Here is a 21,455-nt window from a genome sequence, read left to right on the forward strand (position 1 = left end):
AAAATAGAATTCCTTTCTTTTGAGATCACTGTTAGGCATATATTCCAAGGTCAAAGTCAAAAAGCCAAACATCAAGTTATTCACTGAGGCAATGAACTGGAAACAAAAGAGATGGGCCATCAATCAGCAAATGGTGAAACAAATTGTGATATATGGGTGTAGTGCAGTATTACTGTACCAAAAGAAACTATGAATCTAGAGAATACAGAGAAGCAAGGGAAGATTTACATGAACTGAAACAGAGTGAACAGAGCAAGCAAAATTATCAAAATGATACAAAACAAGGATAACAACAATCCATTAAACAGAAAGAACAAAAAAAAATCACAACTAGTAAATGTTGTATAATTTATATAATTAAAATGACCAAGCTTGGCACCAAACATGAAGAAATAAACTTCCTTTCCCCTTCTTTGCAGAGGTAAAGAAATATGGGTATATGGAACATGGCAAATCACATCTGACTACATTAAAATGTCAGTTTCACTAAAGAACTTTTCCCCTAACCCAATACCTGTCAGCCTATCGCATTCTAGTATTAATATTTTGTTAATCCAATTTTTTGATCAGTTACACCTATAGCAAGCTACAAGTAATATTTTTAGTATATGTGCTGCTGAAACAAGCACCAAGCTACAAGTAACTTGAACACTAAAAGGTAAGTAAGAATCAATCAAATTCATTTCAAGAAGACATCAATCTGTTTTGCTCTATTATTCTTATTGGCTACAAGGGTTTTTTTTTTCCTCTTTCTTCTTTGGGGTTTTGAAGTTTGGATATAAGGACTAGCACAAAGTCCCAATGGCAATGTGCTATTTTTTTCATCCCACCTACTGCTTTCTGCTTAAATAATCTGAATTAAATCAGGTCCTTCAGACACAGTAGGGGCTGTTTCTTTCAGTAACATTGTAAAATATTAGGTTTACTGTTGTTGGGAAGCATCGGCATTATATTAGGTTCTACTATATTTATACCTATGCTTGATTTTTTTAAAGTTCTTTCTAAAATCAGTATGATTAAAAAAAAAAGAAAAAAGTATCATCAAAGCATTTTGAAAAATTCATAGAAGGCCATTCAGAAGGAAAAAGACAGCTTTGAAAGTAGCATGTTGAATTTGTTATGTAGTTAAAAAAAACAAGCTGTACATAATAGAGATTTGTGATTTCATGTAGAGTTCTCTATTTTACTCTGTACATAGAAACTATTTGTGTGTTCACCAAGTTTTGAATTTTAAAAAATAATTCAAAAACTACCTATCACAATATTATCTCACTGGACAAGGTAAGCAAAATAGCCAAAAAGTAGGTACTCAAGTGGCAAGTACAAGATAAGGTGGTAAGAGATAACTTTTAGCAGAACACCTTAAAACATGAAAATATAATTGCAAACAAGTTATATAACCAGGGGCTATTGGGTTACAACAGAAACAGATCTATCAACCCACAGGTACATAAATCCAAAGCCTGGAGTCAACTCGGGCTCCCATAATTTCTAGTGTAAACAGTCTAAGGAACAAGAGATTTTCTTGCTTGTGCTTATTCATCTTTTATTAATATAGTATGATAAAAAGTTCACAGGACAACATTCAGTCTGGAGAGAAGCAGGAATTCACATAGAGACTGTTCAGGCTTCTATGGTATAACTACGCCAATCAGCTCCCAAGCCTAAGTGCTAGCCTCCTCTTCCCCAATTTATAGTTTCGTAAATAAACACCCAAAGCAACTCTGTTCACCTTTCATAGGTCTTTCCTGAGAAAGAACTTGAAGATATCTATTGACTCTAATTTTGGACCTGAGGTAGGGATCAAATTCCATATGGCACTGTGCTATTTCTTTTCCTCAGACCTTATAAGTCTTTTGCTGATCTTTTCTTGGAAACTGGCTCCTAAAGGTCTAGGCTGGCCCTAGGGTCCAAAAAAAATTTGTCAAGCCTGAGACAATTTTTCTTGAGCAAAGATTTTGAGCAGAGGCTATACCACAAAGTCTAAGTGTTAGGAGGAGAAGAGCCACAAAGATACCACGTTCTGCAAATAGCAGCTGCAGACATAAGCCACAGTACAGCCTTCAGACATAAGCAGTGTAGAGACTATTGATTGTGCACTGATCTTTTCAGCCACAGAGTGGCTGTGTGTTTGAAAACAAAGACAGCAATATCATTTATCTTCATTTGTCCTTTTAAATGAAGACTGTGTGTTTTCTAGGGAACAGGCTAGCTAAGTATGGAAAGACTCATCACTAGAAGGTAGACCACTAAGTAATGAATTTTCTGGAAATGGCAACTCTTGAATCAGCTCAGCATACAAAAATCCCTCAGTATGTACCATGTGGACTCTTTATGACTATAGTGACAGTAATGGAATGGCAAAAATAGGGGGCAAAGGACACTAAGGTTCTTAGACCGTCTGCCAAAATTAATTGGCGATACTTTTTAGTGTGCCATGTTTGTCCAGTGATCAATTAGCTGAAATCTGCAAGATGAATTGAACCAGTTTCATTCTGACATCTTCACTATAAATAAAACCAGTAGTTGTAATAAAGTTGTAGCCAAAGGATTTTCCTCAAAACAATGATCATACAGAAAATGATGTTACTATATAACCAAAGACAACAAGAAACAGAGGGAGAAAGCTTGGCTTTGGAGAAGAGATGAGAAAATTTATCACCCTTTTTTGGTTGAAGGGAGATTATGAGTATAGAACATGTTGTTTTATTGCAAACATGATTAGTATGTTATTTTAATACGCTGATTTTTAAGAATTTTTGTTCCTTCGGGAGGTTTGCAACAAAGAAGGTGTATATTTGTAAGTAAAAAGGAAAAGGCATCAATAATTTTTTAAGCAAAACAACCAATCACTAAGAAATAATTACAGCTTACACATCAATATACATATTAGAGGAAGAAGAAGTAAATACATGTTGAACTTGACAAGATTTTAAAAACTTCTAAAATTAGTTTCTCTGCTAGAAGTATTATATATTTCAGAGGTTTATTTAAGATTAAGAATTAAAGAAAATACAAAAATAAGAAAGCACATGCCTAGGAGGGCCGAAAGGCCCATTCAATTTCACTTACATCATGAGAGACATGTCTACTTGGAAGTGGAAGTAGGAAGAGAGATCATTAGGCTTTTACAGCCAGTTAAATAAAAATTTTGATCTCGCCCAGGTGAGGATCTCAGTGAGATTACAAAGCATTCTGGGAAGTGGCCAAGGACTTCTGGGGATTGAAGTCCGGGGTTCAAATCTCCATTTTTTACATTTCTCCGTATGATCCTCTGGGGAAAAGGCTTTTCCCAAAGGATCATGAAAACATAATCAACCTAAAGATTACAATAATTTGAGGATAAGAAAAAAAACAAAAAAACTAATAATTGCTGGATGCATTGACAAAAGGCTAGTTAGGGGGCAGTCCCCTTTGGCATGAAAGTATAGATACAAATAAATGTTCAATCAACCACACCCAAAGTTCAATTTTGATCTTCTTGTGCAGCATGTGGTCTGGAGGCTTCTTCATGGTGTCTTCTCCAACAGTTCAGTTTCTGGATTCAGAGAGGTATCATCTTTCTTTACCTAAAATTCTTCTTAAAAGGAATTTAAACTTTGCAATTTAAAATAATAATATTTTTACATTTCCCCGTTAAAAGGGTGACTGAAAAAATACAGGATCACTTAGGGATGCATGGCTGAGTTACAAGGTATATGAATTAATTGGTAAGAGAAATTAAAAAGACATTAGGAAAATCCAAATAAAAAAGAAAATTTCTGGATGAAAATATAGACTATCAAAGTCTTATGTGTAAAAATTTCAAGTAAAAGAAAATTAAATCTATAACAGGTCCTTTAATCAGGGCCCAATTAAAATAGTCTAAGCAAGTAAGCATTTACCCAGTCAGTAGCCAGGACTACAGAAAGTTTGCACACTATGAAAGATAGAAAAGGGACCAGATTATAGGAGGCAAGTTTGGGGATACTCGTCTGTATTTTCAGAGTGAGTATGGACCCAAGGAAGGCTTATGTCGTAACAAATGTTAAACATGGCAACCTCGAGTCTTCATACTAGGTTCAAAACCTTTGGTACCCAGGGCATCATGGACTCTGTTAAGAGAGTGTGGATAGCTCCTGGTATAACTACCATAGCCTCTAAAGTGTGTTCAGCCTGATCTACCTGCCAGGCATATAACCAACACGCCTTTCGTGGAAAAGCCTTTGGTGGGCGTCCTCTGGCTTACACACCTTTTGAACACCTGCAGATAGATTTCATAATGATGCCAAAGGCTGGACAATATAAATCTTGTCTGGTCATAGTAGACCAACTGACCAGATGGCCAGAAGCATTTCCTACAGCCCAAGCCACAGTGGTTTTTGTTGCTAAGGTGCTTTTAAAAGAAATTATTCCTCACTTTGGCCTGCCAACATGTATTGATTCTGATAGGGGAAGTCATTTTGCTGATTCTGTTCCAAATCAGATATATTCTTGCTTGGGGATAACTCCCAAATTCCATGTTCCATATTACCCCCAGAGCTCAGGCCAAGTGGAGAGGATGAATAAAGAACTTAAGACTATGATTGGTAAATTATGCACTGAGACCCATTTAAAATGGCCTGAAATTCTCCCTCTGGCCCTATTTTATCTTAGAAGCAGGCCTAGAGGAGACCTACACATCTCACCATTTGAGATGCTTTTTGGACATCCGCCTATACAGGCTAAGCCTTTCTCCCCAGCATATACATTGCTATTAGGGGGAGATACTACTATTGCTTCCTATATACAGGAATTACAGCACAGACTGTGTGAACTACATGAATCCGGAGCTTCAATACAAGCCAAACCACTAGACTTCTCACTTCATGACCTGAACCCAGGAGACAACGTATATATAAAGAACTTCCAGTGTACGGGAGCAACTCAGCCTTCCTGGGAAGGACCATTGCAAATATTGTTAACTACTCCAACATCTATAAAGGTTGGAGAAAAGGACTCTTGGATTCATTGCTCACATGTAAAGAGAGCATCTTCTATTGGGACTGATTGACTGTATCCTATACATGCATTGGAGATAATTACCCATTGACAAGTGGAACTGTTTTATTTTTTTTTAATACATTGAATTCTTGAAATTATATTTTTTTCACTTTTCTCTTTTTCCTTTACTTTATTATTTTTTCTTTTTAAAATATTTTATTTTTCCCTTTTCTCATTTCTGTGTACTCCAGGTACATACAATCAATATTAATTTTTATTCAACAATAATATTAGTTTAAGTATATATATTTGCTATATTATTAATACATACCCAAACAGCTTTAGACTGTGGGAATCTGCCATTTATTGATAACTGTTATGGGACTGTAATTAATGTTTGTGTCTGATTCTAGGAAATGGGATCAAAAAGGAGCAGAGATAACCTGAATAATGCGAAAAGAGCTCACAGGTATACAAATAAAAAACCAATCCAGGTAGGACTGATGCACTTCTAAGCCAAAACTAAGGACTTGAACCAAGCGTGAGACTGGAGGTTGCAATGCTTGACATACATTAAGACGTAGGCCTTCCTTGTATCCACACTCTTCGTGAAAATATTTACAGACAAGTACCAAAGGTTGGCTATCATCCTGGCTCCCTCTATCCTTGAGAATGAAGGTAAAATCGTACCAGGGAATGACACTTCCCTATTAAAATAAAAATCTGGTCCTTTTTTCTCTCCTATAGTATGGCAATTTCCTGTAGCCTTGGCTGCAAATGGGTAAATGAAAATTACTGCATTCTATCCTACAGACTTGTGGGATTAGAAATTACTTAACTGAACCCTAATACAGGGAGCCTGTGAGAAATTTATTCTTGCTTTCTCAAAATTTTTTATATATAGATTTTGATATTTTGATTCTGATTTTGAATTCTTCTTTAAAATAAATAAATAAATATATATACACATATATATAAGTATATATATATATATATAAAGGGTTTAAATTTTTTCCCTTAATTTTTTCCCTTTTTCTTTTGTTTTTTGTTTTTGTCTTTCTTTTGAATTAACTCACACACCCCCATAACTAAACCTTGTATACTCAGTTGGACTGGGTGTTTTTTCAACACTTTCTTCAGGGGGGGATTGTATTTTCATAAAATCCAAGATTTAAATTTTGTTCAAGATAGATCTTCAGAGAAGAAGCTTGCTAACTAACTGAATCCAGAGAATGAACTGTTTGCAGAAAGATATCTAAATCCTTACACTACAGAAAGATCCAGAATGAATCTTGGGGTGCGGTTGATTGAACATTTATTTTGAATGTACACTCTTATGCCAAAGGGGACTAGCCCCCTAATTGGCTTTTGTCAATGTGCCAAGCAAAACATTGGTTTGGCTGTCTCTCTCTCTCTCCTCTATTTCCCTTTATCTACAACTATTGTAGTTTTCCTCTTAGAGGGTAAAGTTTTGAATACACTTGCAGTTAGAATTTTCTGGGTTGCAGGACGCTTATGTTTAGTGATCAATTGGGGAGAATAGTTCCCCAATCATCAGGGGTGTGAATCTTAAAAATTCTCAGACCCTACTTCATAAGATTTGGTTAAGACCATTCCCCATTTTAGACTGATGCCTTTTTTTGTTTAATTCTGTATGTATGTCACCATTTTTTTTTCACATGATACACAGAAAACTCAGGGTCCCAGAGGGAAACCAAGTTATGTTATACCATTTACAAAATACCAAGGAGTCCACAGCTACCTAACACATTTACTACAGCACAGGAACCAATGAAGGTACAGTGTACAAAAAACTGTAAACACGGCACAATAAATAGATAAAACAGCAGATTCCGCGCACCATGCACATGATGTGATGACACTTCATCTCTATACAATCTCACATCTCACACTCTTTGTTGCAATTGGTTTCCCTCCCCCTTCTTTCCCCAAGTGCAAAGCATCACAAATGAACATTTCTGTATTCAAGTAACATATATACAAGGGTATTACAAATATGCAGTACTGTACAGGTAATTGTTGTCTTCTTAATTTACAGATGTTGATTCTTTCCTATTAACAGTAAGAAAAGAAACTTGCAAGTTGCCTGACCTTTATAGGTACTTTGCACCTTTTTGTATTAGATCTAAAAATAGACCTAGCTTAAGGGCTTTTGCCTCACTATAAGTATGGGTTAAGTACTTTTTCATTGTTCAGTAAGGAGTTTACAACTTTATATTCCCCTAAAGTATGCTTTAGAGTTCTCACATTCCTGACTAAGTCCCTTCATTGTCTAAAATGGGGAATGGTCTTAACCAAATCTTATGAAGTAGGGTCTGAGAATTTTTAAGATTCACAGGGGGATTGTGATTTTTAAATCTCTTCCATCTTGCTTGGTCTAGCACCCAAAATTGTGCACACCCACACTACATGGGCATGTGCTAGTCATTGGCAAATCAGAAATAACTAATTGCCCACCTGGGCTGTCCTAAGCCAAGCTTTAGCCACCATTGGCATGTGTGAGGCGCAGGAAGTGAGGAAGAGAACAGCCTCTGGAGTTGGCTCACTTTCTGGGGACAGGGCTAGGCGCCAGTTCGTTCTAGGAGCTCGAGCAGGGAGGAGGCCCGCAGGCAGCTTTCCTTCAGATCGGTCACGTGAATCAAAGGACTGATTCTCTTCTCTACCTTGGCCTTCCAAGGCCTAAACTCCCTCTGGCTCTGCCAGAAGGTTGAGTTAACCTCTTTCCTCGTCCCCTTCTTTCCTTCCTCCCTCTCCTTCTTTCTTACTCCCATTGTGATTAAACTACCATAAAACTCCATTCTGACTTGAGTGTTACATTTAGGATTTTCATAAGTAAAATCCTTGGCGACCTTAAATTAATATATATCAGTCTTTTAAAAGTGATTTCAATATCACAATATTGAATAATTTAAATGTAACAGTGGGCACTTAAGAAGCTAGTACAATGTATTGAAAAAAATGATTTGTGATTAAGAAATTTAAAAAAAGTCAAAGACTTGTAGAAGAATGAAGTTTTTGATTAATTTACATTATGAATATTTTCTCCAAAAACACTGTCAGAAATGCTGGATGTTGCAAGCATTAAATATCATGAAACATTGATATCAAAATTAGAATGAAGGATAAAAAGGAGGTGTATAATTATATCAATTCCAACCTAGTCTATTGAAACAGTCAATTCTGAAAAATGGGAAATGACAAAAGAATGTTAGCTTACTCTATCATCATTTTAAAAGTAAAGTTTAAAATAATATCCAAAAAGAATCCCCCAAAGTCAAGAAACCATCTCAGCCAAACATGTGCAAACTGCCAAAATGATTTTTCTGAAGGCATGGGTCAGACCACTGCCACCTCCTTAATTTAAAAAAAAAAATTCCACTTACTCCTTATTCAACTCCAGAATCAAAAAAATATATTAGGGGGAAGCTGGGTAGCTCAGTGGATTGAGAGTCAGGCCTAGAGACGGGAGGTCCTAGGTTCAAATCTGGCCTCAGACACATGACACTTTCTAGATGTGTGACCCTGGGCAAGTCACTTAACCCCCATTGCCTAGCCCTTACCATTCTTCTGCCTTGGAGCCAATACACAGTATTGACTCCAAGACGGAAGGTAAGGGTTTAAAAAAAAGAAATATATATATATATATATATATATATATATATATATATATATATATATATATATATATATATATATAATCCTTTGGTATTTTAAGTTCTTTACAACCTGGCCCCTTCCTACCTTACCCTCCAAGAATTCTCTGATCCAGTCATTCCTGTCTTATTGCAGTCCTTCAAACACAACCTTTCATCTCCTATCTCTGCCCTGTGTACTTGTCCCCCTTACCTGAAATGCTCTGCCTCTTACTTCCACTTCTTAGAAGACTAGACTCCCTTTTCATGATTGAACTTGTTCACTGGGAAAAAACACAGAACTATTAAGTAGTCAGAAAAACTACTCTTTAATTAAGAAAAGGGGTTCAGTGCTGTTAGGTCTCCATGGAGAGCGGCGTGCCACACAACTACCCAGAGTCCAAGGATTGAACTCTGGTTGCTCTGGTCACTGACCCCTGGGAACGCCAACTGTGCAAGATTGGACAATTCCAAGGAGCCATAAAAGTTGGGAAGCTTAAATACCTTTCTAGGGGACCATAGGGACTGAGGAGAAGGATATTTAATTGGCTTTACAAAGGTAACAAAGGAAAATGAGGAGTTCCAGACAGAAATAACAGTGAGGGGCTGATGCTTTACAAAGGACACAAAAGGGAAAGATCCAGCCAAAGGCTGTGTCATCTCAGTAAAGGGCTTTGGCCTAAGGGGAGAAACCATTGGGACAAAAGAGATACTATCACTAGATTAGGATTATGTCTATTGTTAGTCTGAGACTAGTGAAGTTGGATTTAGCCTCAGGGAGGAATTCTCAAGTGACAAGGGCAAACCTGGAGTTTTCACCTTTAAACTAAGTAAACTGGGGGGCACTAAATTGTTTTAGGCTACAAGTTTGGGGGTTTCTAGATTCCATGCAGACAAACTCAAACACTGCCTCCTACCTCCTGCCTCCTGCATCAGGCCTCTCCTGGGCCCCTCAATAGCTAGCACCTCCCCTTCGGAGGTTACCTTCCATTTACTCATCTATATCTTCTAGGTACCTAATTATTTATATGTGGTTTGCTCTACTGGAATGTGAATTCCAAGAGGGAAGGGACTCTTTTCCCCTTTCTTCACTGACTGCTTCCTTATGGCTTTCCTTTAATTCTCTTCTGTGCATTAAAAAAAAAGTTCAATGCCTCTCTCTTATCTTTTTTGGCTACTCTATCCCTACCACAACTCATACTGCTATATTGAAATTTTTTTTTAAAAAAATAGTCATTGTGACTTAACAAGCATTGTCAAATCAAAGGGATTTTCTATACTTAATTCTGTTCAAAAACTTATTCTGCATCTTGGGCTCAAGCCCTCTCAGTCTTCTATGTAAGGAGCATCAGTCCTCTGAAATGATGGTTAATCATTAAAACCCATCAGTTCTTAAGCCTTTCTTACTTGTTTCTCTTGACAATATTGTTGTTACTGAATTCATTGTTTCCCAGATCTATTTACTTCACTCTCCATCAGTTCATTCAAGTGTTTCCAGGTTTCCCTGTCTCCTTACACCAATGATGGTGAACCTTTTATAGACTGCATGCTGGGCCTGGCCTCCCCTTACCCCACACAGGGGAGGGAGAAAGCACTCCCATTCTGCTGCTGGGCCTCTGGAGGTGTGAGTGATATGAGAAAAGTCCTCAGCCCAGGTGAAGAGGGGGAGGGGAGTATGAGCTCCCATTGGGCTGCTGAGCAGGGGATGTGAAAAAGGGTGCAACTCCTCCCCAGTCCCTCTGCCTTTCTAGTAACCAACTGGGATGGGGGGCGGCAGCACCTGTGCCCATAAAGAGCACTCTGCACGCCATCTTTGGCACCTATTCCATAGGGTCGCCATCACATTCTTACACTGTAATAATATTCTATTACATTCATATACCATAGCTGATTCATCCATTCCCCAGTTGACAGGTACCCCTTGAGTTTCCAGTCCTATAACAAAAAAATGATATAAAAATGTTTGTACATTTGGGTCTTGTTCTTGTTTCTTTGACCTCTTTGCAGTAAAGACTGATGGTGGAGCTACAAACTAATGCAGGCACCTGGGAAAGCAATTTAGAACTAATTATGCCCCCAAAGTCAGTGCTGACATAGTAATATCATTACTAGGCCTATGCTTCTGGAAGGACAATGAAAGGAAAAAGGACCCACATTTATATGAATTATTACACATGTAGGATTTGTGTGTGTATATACACAAACACGTTTACATATATATTTACAGTGGCACTTTTTTTGCTGTTGCTAACAACTAGAAGGAAAGAAGTGCCCATCAATTTAGGAATGGCTAGAGATATAGGAGGTATTATATATGCAATGGAATATTATTGTAACATGACAAAGGACAAGTATGAAGGACTCAGAGAGAGCTCAGAACACTTGTTGAACTGATGATACAGAGTAAAATGTGCAGACCCAGGAGAACAGTTTACATAATAACCAATAATGAATTTAGGAAGCTGACAATGAAAAATACTTCTAACTTCTTGACAATGAGGTGAAAGGCTGGAGAAACTATCAAATTCAATTAGAAACATCCCTGTAGGGCATATATAGACTTAGAAAACCATAAATTAATATTATGTGATACTTTATTTTTATTTTTTACACATTTCCCAATTACAGTTTAATTCTATATATGCCATATGTATACTATACACACACATAGTTATGTCATTTTTAAAAAAAAAAATCTGATATATGTAAAAAATAGACTCGAATACAGGACTACAATCCCCACGAGCCTTTGCTCCACTTCCCCAGAATGCCTTGTAATCTCACCTGGGCCGAGATTGAGAAGATATTTAAGCTGATTCAAAGGCTTTTGAGAGGTCTCTTGGACTTCCGTTTGGGGCAGATGTGGCTATTTCCATAATGTAGGTGAGGTTGTGTCTAGGCCTCTCTGTGGCCTGGACACGTGTTTTCTTATCTTGTATTTTCTTTAATCCTTAACTTTTAATAAACCTCTAAAAAAAATAATAGTCCTTGCAGAGAGAAACTAATTTCTACCTGCCCCAGTTGCCCAATATTCCTAAATTTTAATCTTTACAGTTTTGGCGACCATTAGATTGGATGAGAACTTTTCAAATTTTTTAGCCTCGATAATGATTTTTTTAAAGCCACGGTTCTCCGAGATGCTCTTTAGAAAACCATCTTGATCAGCTCCTGCCTGTGGCCCTCTCCGGCTCCTGCTTCTGCTCCTGGCCTCTCACCTGATGCCCGAGCTGCGCTCCGGCCCAACCCACCCCGGCGGTCTGTCTCTCACCCATCTGGCCTCCAATCCAGACAGCTCATCACCCCAGCCCCAAACCCACGAGCGTGACCCCAGCCGGCTTATCACCCAGATCCTTGGAGCAGATTGCTAAGGACTCATTTCGACCAGCTAGTAACAGTATTGGCGGAGAGAGGAGAGGGAAAAGAGAATGGGCAATTTTCCCTTAGGCTAAGCCTCCACGTGGATGGGGGTATTGGCCACAGGGGGATCAGAGCAGGGGAGAGAGAAAAGGGAGAGGAGAAGAAACAGATTTTTCAAATAGAAACTTAATAGCAATGGGTATTTAAAAGGATACCTTTTGACTGTTCTGGTAATTTCATTGATTTCACCTGCGTGCCAGAAGAAAAATTCAGCCCAAAGATTCAACTTTGGGGAGTCAAATGGGTGGCTCAGGGCACCGAAAGCATGGTTCTGGGTTAAAATCTGGACTCAAATACTTCCCAGTTATGGGGCCCTGGACGGGTCCCTTGAAACCCATTGCCTAGCCCTTACTACTCTGCCTTCGGACAATAGACATTTAAATGGATAAAAACACCTAAGGCACTTTAAAGACTGAAGGTTATATTCTAAGGCATTTCAGACTCCAATGGTTTATAAAAATCTCTCTATTCTATTGCATTTTTTGTTTAAGGTTTAACTTTGTGATTTTAAGTTCATATATTACTGGATTCAATATTATTCTGCTTGAACTGAAGGTTGATTGAATTTATTTTGAATGTACTGAGTTTTGAAATTCTGTTGTTTTTCCCCTATAACTGTGTTGAAAAAATATTAGTGATTAAGCCCATATATGAAAAAACAGCTTTTTTCTATTTTGCTGAGGGTAGATGGACTTCAGAATTGGTTATAATTGTATTAACAACCTTGGAAATTTTAATGTGCTAAATACCTCAAATGATTTGATTTTAAGGGTTTTTTAAATATGATTTTTGGAATTTTTTTTAAACAATCTGGTTATTTTTGCCTGCCCCTAGCCAATAGTAGCTGAAGTGAAATACATTTTATAACCCCCAACCTTCCCGCATTTCTAAATATGTGAATGGAAGTTGGGCAGTTAATCTCAGGGCATTGGTATCCCTATAAGCCTCCAAGAAAAAGGAGCAACCCTTTATTTATACTCTTCAGCTCACTACTTTACTTGCACCAGAATGATATCAAGATTTCTTGATTATGTTCTTAACCCAAGATGAGTTTTACTTTGTTTAAAAAAATATGTTAAATACCAAGGTTGAAAGATTGCTATGTTTGTAAAAATTGTGACAAATGTCCATCAATTCATAGGTTTTAAAAATGTCATACAGCAACTTATGTGAAATATGAAAGTGTGTTTGTTTGCTATTGTAATTAATTGGGCTATTGAGAATTTTGGGGATTTTGGTAACTACATATTTGTACTACTGTATTTTTTAAAAATGAAAAAAATTGTTAACCTTGTTCAATTCATTTGCCTTCTACTCACAGTGATCATGGCCAGATATTAAGAGGAAATGGATCTCATTTTTGGTGAGAAAGCTTTGCATTTTATATTTTCTTAACTGACACAGAGTGTCAATGATTATAAGTTATATTTTTGAATTTTTTAAAGCTCTTTTATTATTATATTTTTCTTGCATGTGCAATATACTTTTTCAGTTTTATTATTTTTCTCTCCTTTTTATATTTGAAGCACATGTTACCAGCATTAAGATTTTCTTTACTTTTTGATTTTTCAGTGCTATAAGTTTGAAATACATTTGCTAATGCATGCCCTAAAAAGCTTGTTACTATAAAAATGATGCCACTAATTATTTAAATTATGGGACTTTGTTTAATGATTCTGTCTGATTCCAGGACAAGATATACACAAAAGAGCCACTGCATAGTGCCAATAGAGCATAAGGTCAAAGAGACCAACCAATCCTGGTGAAATTGATATCACTTTGAACCTAGACAAAGAGGACTTGAACGTGTTTGGGGTTCGAGGTTGCGGCTGTTTAACATGTGTTAAAAGCAGGTCTTCCTTGTTCCACATTCTACCAAGTACCTCAAACTTGGCTCCCGGAACCTTGGCTTATATACTCTGGTCCCCTTTTCTGCCTTTCATAGTGTGGTACCTTTCTGTAGTCCTGGCTACTGACCGGGTAGATGCATCATTGCTTAGATCATTTTGATTGGGCCCTGATGGAAGGACCTGTTATAAATTTATTTTTCTTTTTACTTGGAATTTTTACACATAAGACTTTGATAGTCTATATTTTCATCCAGAATTTTTTTCTTTTCTTTTGGATTTTTCTGATATCTTTTTAATATCTCTTGCCAATTGATTCATATACCTCAGCCATGCATCCCTAAGTGATCCCAGTTTTTTAATCACCCTCTTAATGTTGGGAAATGTAAAAAAATATTATTATTTAAATTGCAAAGTTTAAATTCCTTTTGAGAAGAAGTTTAGGTAAAGAAGATGCTACCTCTCTGAATCCAGAACTGAACTGTTGGAGAAGCACCATGAAGAAGCCTCCAGACCACAAGTTGCACAAAATTGAACTTTGGGTGTGGTTGGTTGAACATTTATTTGTATGTATACTTTCATGCCAAAGGGGACTGCCCCCTAACTGGCTTTTTGTCAATGTGTTCAGCAATTATTGGTTTTATTCTTTTGTTTCTCTTATCCTCAAATTATTGTAATCTTTAAATTGATTATGTTTTCACGATCCTTTGGAAAAAAATTAATTTTTTTCAAATGCTCAAATGGGGGGAATGTAAAAAATAGACTCGAATACAGGATTTACAATCCCCACGAGCCTTTGCTCCACTTCCCCAGAATGCCTTGTAATCTCACCTGGGCCGAGATTGAGAAGGTATTTAAGCTGATTCAAAGGCTTTTGAGAGGTCTCTTGGACTTCTGTTTGGGGCAGATGTGGCTATTTCCATAATGTAGGTGAGGCTGTGTCTAGGCCTCTCTGTGGCCTGGACATGTGTTTTCTTATCCTGTATTTTCTTTAATCCTTAACTTTTAATAAACCTCTAAAAAATATAATACTTCTTGCAGAGAGAAACTAATTTCTACCTGCCCCAGTTGCCCAATATTCCTAAATTTTAATCTTTACATATACCAATTTATTTTGCTAATTATACTTCTTTATTATGAGAAAGGGTTCATATTTGGTGGGTAATGATAACAATGTAAAAAAGAGTAAAGGAAATTTTAAAATACAAAGAAGAAAATTTAGAAGGGAATGCAGGTAAGTAGCATAATTTTTGTATTACTGTATTAAATTTAATATATATTTTAAAGTATCAACATACAATAGAGCTTCACAGCTTAATATATTACCTTCACTCCTAGTCTTCTTGATTGATTGAAATGCTTGTTGATGTTCAAATTTATTTTAAAAAGAGAAAGTCTTTAAAAAATTAAACCACCAAAATCCTACCTTTGTGGTACTGGTTAAAACATAGAAAAGTTGAACAATGAATGGAGTAGATTAGGTAAACAAGAAGCAATAATGTTTCATAAACCCCAAATTATCATCTAGTAGGATAAACTCTCCCTCCTTCTTGACAAAAACTGCTGGAAAAAGTGGAAAGTGGTCTAGCTGCTAGAAATGGAATTTTGATTAATATCTTACACCACAATAAACTCCAAAAGGAGACAAAACTTAAAATATAAAAGGTCAACTAAACAAATTAGAGAAGCAACTGAGATTATTTAAGTAAAGAGATAGAAGAGATTACAGTTAAAAAATAGACAATTTTTAATTCAGAAAATTGAACAATATTTTGCATAAGCAAACTAAAGGCAGAATCAGAAGGAAAATAATTGAAGGAGAATTATTCACAGAAATATTTCTGGCTTTAAAAAAGTCAGATATCCAAGATCTCTAGGAAATAGATACAAATATATAATAAAAGCTATTAACAATTGTAAATCTTGAAATTTCTCAGACTTGTGAATGTTAAAAATTTCCTCATCGGGGAATTCTCAATTGGAACAATTCCCTACTGGGAACATTCCCCATTTTGACAGTGAGAACTCTACTTGGATCAGAAATAGGAGGACCTCTACTCCACCCGTACTTAAGACTGCTTTAGGGGAGAAAACTCCTTGCTAAACAATGAAAGTACTTTAACCCATACTTATAATGAGGCAAAAAGTTCTTTAAGCCATGCCTATTTTTAGAAGTAATACAAAGGGGTGCTAAGTACCTATTAAAAGGTCAGGCAACTTATAAACTTGCCAGGAGCAAAGAGGTGAAAACTTATTCAGAAGTTTTTCTGGTTCAAACTTACTAAAGAGATTAGTCGACCCAGCAGTGAATTCAGAATGGGCTGTCCCTTGGAAAACATCTACTGTGATTGGTAGATGGAAGAACTTAGGGGAGGCGACATAGGAGAAAACCCCCTATATAAGAAAAAGCAGAATCTCTTATGAAACAATCCTTTTGGAAAATCCTTTTGGAGAAAAGCTCTTGGGAGAGGCTCTGAAGAAAGGAAGCTCTTGGAGGACAATCTCTAAGGAGGTCTCGCTGGAGTTCCTCTGAGGGGACTCTGTCCCTCTGGAGGCTCTTGAGAGAGGCCCTTTGAAACAGTCTCTGGCTGGAAGGCTCTTTGAGGAGGACTCTGGCTGGAACTCTCTCTGAGGAGACTCTGTCACTAGAATCCTTGCTTAGACAGACCTTGTGGTGAGTGTTAAAAGACTGACTGACTGATCTCTCTCTCTTAAGACTCAGGTCTAGGCCATGTTGGCTTAAGGCCCTTCATACTTATTTCCTTTTTCTCTCTTTCTCTCTTTTTCTTTAATTCCTCATTGTATTATTAATTAAATTCTCTATAAAACCCAGTTGACTTGGGTATATTCATAATTGGGAATATTTCCCTGGTGACCACCTTATATTTGATTTAAAACCAAGACACTGTAGTGAAACATATTTTCTGCGGTCACAAATTTACTCACCCACTCTTATATCTACTACAATTTATATCTTCCACTATTTTACTCACTACAGTTTACAACCTCAACTATTTTAACTCTTATAGTTTAAGACATCCACTCTTTTAACTGCTACAGTTTATGGCAGATAACTATTCTAATTATTACAGTTTATGGCTCCCACTCTTTTAAATATAACACAATCATGAAAAATGCTCTACATAATTGGTAATAAAAGAAATGTAAATTAAAATGTCTCTAAGATTATAACTCACATTCATCAGATTGATAAAGGAGAAAAATAATAATTGTTGGAAGGGCTATGGAAAGACAGGAATACTAATGAATTGTTGAGGAAGCTGTGAATTGGTCCAACTATTCTGGAAGACACAAACTATACACAAACCTGTTGACACAGCATGTGTCCCAAGAAGGTCAATAACAAAGGGAAAGAGACCCCATATGTATAAGACTATGCATAGTAGTACCTTTTATTGTCAAAAATAACTGGAAACAAAATAAGTGCCAATCAGATGAAAAATGGCTCAACAAATTATGATATATGAATGAAATAAATATTATGTCATAAGATTTGATAGTGCTCTGCGTTACACCTGATTCAGGCCATCCTCTCACAGTTCAGGTTAAATACTAAAACAAAATGAGACACTAATAATAATAATAATAATAATAAAGCTACATTTATATAGCAATTAAAGGTTTGCAAAGCACTTTACAAATATTATTTCACTTGGATGAGGAAATTGAAGCAGACATAGTTAGATAGTGTCTGATGCAATATTTAAACTTTGGTCTTCCAGACTCCAAGTTCAGAAATCCAGTGGGCCATATAGGCGTATTCTATTCAACAATTATCAAAAGGAGATTTACTTAGCCATAGCAGAAGGGTACTCAATAGGGAAAGGCATTGTGAAGTTGATTCAACTGGGCAAAGCTTCTTTGTCTAAGTTGGCAATTGTTTCCCATAAACCAAGCATCAGGTACTCCCAAGACCTCCTCACAGAAGAGGCCATGGCCACTTAGGCCATGAGGAAGTGAGGCCAACAGCCTAAGACTTTAGCCTCTGAGCTGACTATGTCTTGAGGATGTTTTCAATATCTTTTAAGGTATGACTAGCTTATGTGTGCTGGCAAATCTTTAATAACCTCTCTCCCAGAAAAAGAATTTTAAGTGTAATCTACTAGTAGAGATTTCTCAAGTGTAGTATAAATGCTCACACTGAAAATTTAAAACCATGATCAGACATGCCTTGGAATAGCCAAAATCCATGGGGAGGGAGGTATGGTTGGGATACTGCTCTTACCACAGATGAATATGACAAATTCAAAGAAACCAAGAGGACTTACACAAGCTAATGTAGGATGAAACAAGCAAAACTCAGAGAACAATTTGCACAATGATAACAGTAACAAATAAGAAAACAACTTTGAAAAACTTCAGAACTCTGATCAAAGCTGTGCTCAATTGTGATTTCCCCACCAATCCTATAAGAGAAATAATGTAGCAGAGGTTCAGAATAAGACATGCAATTCGGATATGTACAAATGTGTTTATTTTCTGAATATACCCATACCTGTTAATGAGGGAGGACTCTTCTGCAGAAAAAGGTAGGGGGGAGTTAGTGAATCGTGGTAGAAGTGCCCAAAAGGGAAAATCAATAAAATATTTTAAAAATACATAGAAGAAAAGAAAACAAAATAGAGGAGACATAAACTTTAAACTTTTTTTAACTATCAAAAACTACGAGTTACAAAACTCATATACCTTTTCACCTAGCATTGATTTCCTAAGGTGATCATGGAAAAAATAAAAGAACCTTTAAGCTCTAAAATATTTATTAGTAGCTCTCTTTGTAGTGGCAAAAAGTGGAAAATGAAGAGAAGCCCATCAATTGGGGAATGGTTAAACAAGTTATGGCACATGATTGTGATGGCAGAACCAAGAGCATTATATACAGCAACAGAAATATTGTTTAAGGAATGACTAGTATATATGAAAAAACTGATAAATAAAAATAAGACATAGTTTTATATGTACATATATCTTTTTGTCAAATGATACCTTCTTTAATGAGGGTAGGGGAGAAATAGCTTACTAGCTTAAATTTTACAAATGAATTAAAAAAATAATTAACCTTAATATGGTATGATCCCCTGAATTTAAAAAAAAAACTATCTCAAAAGCTCAGTTTCTTACACAAATCTCTTTCTTGTATATTGAAGTAAGAATTCTTATAAATACAATAGAAGGGGCTATGTATAATGAAAAGTCTTTACTGAGGCCTAAAGATAGAATATAAACTTTGATAAAAGGAACACAAACAGAATATTATATAAAGAAAAAGAAACTACTATGCTGATTATTAACAGTTCCTAAGTGTACTGTAGGTCTTCACAAAAAAATAATAGTTTCCTACCTTTTTTCACAAAGTTATTGATGAATTCATATGTGATTAATTCATGAAGAGGTAAATTCTTCACCAAGTAGTATGGTCCAATCTCCATGACAAGGTTTTTCAGTTCTTTTGATAGTATCCCACATTCAGGAATCAGAAATGATACCTATATGAATGTGAAATAAAAATAAAAATCTTATTTCTATGGCAAGTGGTACTCAAGTTCATAAAGGCAACACAATTTAGCATTTTTAAAGTGCCATCTGCATATAAGGCACTGTACTCAGTCCTAGGGATTCAGAAACAGAATAATCTCTGTCCTCAAGAACCTTACTTTCTATAGGAACTCAACACATAAAAATAAATATACTAATAATAATAAGTGAAAAGAAAGCACTACCATGTAAGGAAATCAAGCTTCATAGAGAGGGTGATATGTGAACTGAACCTTGAAGAAGACCAAAACTCTGACACAGTAATAAGGAGAGAGGTGACAAAGATTGACTTTGGGGAGCAGCTAGCTCAAACAGAAAGTTGTGATGGAAAGTAGTATGAAATAGGACTGGAAGGTTAGATTGAGGACAGATTGGGGTAAAGAGAGGAGGGAACTTGTTAAACAAAAAAAATAAGCTTACTTGTATTTCCAGGAAAGAGATTTTTTAATAGATTTGTATTTTATGATATGCAACCTAACAAGCAATACAACAATGGTACTAAGCAAAAAGACTTTTAAGTTAGGAATTCTTTACATAGTTTTATAACTTAGTATATATAGTTTTAAACAATTTAAGCTTAAAACATCCCTAAGACTTTTGGGACCCCCTGTATATTGTTACAGTTTTCTCAATGAAAGTATTACCAGGTTCTCATTCTGGGAATTCTTTAGTACAAGGAGCAGCTGTTTGCTCTGGTATATTGTGGAGCATCATTAAATGCCCCACAAATCCATCCCCATTTTGAAATCAAAGAAAAGATGCTCAACTAATAAACTACAAAGAAAATGACAAGTAAGCTCCCCCTAATGTCACTAGTGTTCAAAAATTTTACAAGGCAAAACAGAGTAAGGGAAAACTTTACCAGCTGGTGTAGGAGGGACATAAGTTTGACAAGCAAAGCAAAGAGAAGAAATCTGCATATACAAATAAAAAAAACAAGTTGCTACTTTACATAATAATAGTAGTAATAACAATAATAAATAATAGCTAGCTTTTATATAGCACTTACTGTATGCCAGGCAGTATACTAAGTACTTTACAAAAGTTATCTCACTTTATCTCAATTCTGGGAGGTAAGAACAATTATTATCAACATTTTAAAGTACAAGAAAGTGAGGTAACCAGAGTTTAAGTGACTTGCTCAAGGTCACACAAGCTAGTAAATGTCTAAACCTGGATTTGAATTTAAGTCTTCCCGATTCCAGGCCCAGTACTCTATTCACTATGCCATCTCAGGGCTCTTTATTCATAATGGTTTTGGATGGTGTACAAAGATTTATGTACCATGAGACAAATGATTCTGAAATTTTTCTCCCAATTCTTCTAGGTCCTTTTTGTGTTTGAAAGGTTGGGCCTTATCCTCAATAACCCAGATAAGGAACCAAGCACTCTGAAGACCATACTTGATTAATCCTCAGCAGATATATCCTTTGTATTTCCAGTGCTTGGAATAATACCCTGAACGAAGCAGGAGCTTAATGGGCTTAAATTGACAGCAAATTGTCTTTGCTGATAATATTCTGCAACCCACTTAAAACCACCATTTGCCTTGCTCACTTTCCTTTGAAAGATAAATAACTAATTCTTCAAAGGCTGTGGTATTTCATGACTTTCCTCCAAAATGCATCACTTTGTAGGATCTACAACGTGCCAGGCACATAAGAGTGCTTTTATATATATATATTTTTTTGATCCTTCAGAACAATCAGGTGGAGTAGGTTCTTTTTTAAAAAATTAATTAAGACTATTTTCCTATGGTTATATGATTCATGATTTCCTCCCTACCCCTCTTCCCTCCTTCCCTCCTGGAGCTGATGAGCAATTCCACTGAGTTTTATATGTATCATTGTTCAAAACCTATTTCCATATTATTAATATTTGCAATAAAGTGATCATTTAAAGTCAAAATCCCCAATCATATACCCATTGAACCATATGATCCATCATATGTTTTTCTTCTGCATTTCTTCTCCCACAGTTCTTTCTCATAAGTTCCTCTGGATTGTCCTGAATCACTGCATTG

General features: G+C 36.1%; 1 protein-coding gene across 1 annotated transcript in view; it reads right to left on the reverse strand.

The window, feature by feature from the left end:
* RPP40 (ribonuclease P/MRP subunit p40) overlaps window positions 1–21,455 on the reverse strand; it is a 35,307-nt gene that overhangs the window by 12,394 nt on the left and 1,458 nt on the right. Inside the window, exon 2 of the mRNA XM_001368008.3 lies at window positions 19,239–19,383. Within this exon, the coding sequence (XP_001368045.1) occupies window positions 19,239–19,383 (145 nt within the window). The remainder of the gene's footprint in view (window positions 1–19,238; window positions 19,384–21,455) is intronic.

This window comes from Monodelphis domestica, chromosome 3 (genome assembly GCF_027887165.1).
Source record: "Monodelphis domestica isolate mMonDom1 chromosome 3, mMonDom1.pri, whole genome shotgun sequence".
NCBI classification, from domain to species: domain Eukaryota; kingdom Metazoa; phylum Chordata; class Mammalia; order Didelphimorphia; family Didelphidae; genus Monodelphis; species Monodelphis domestica.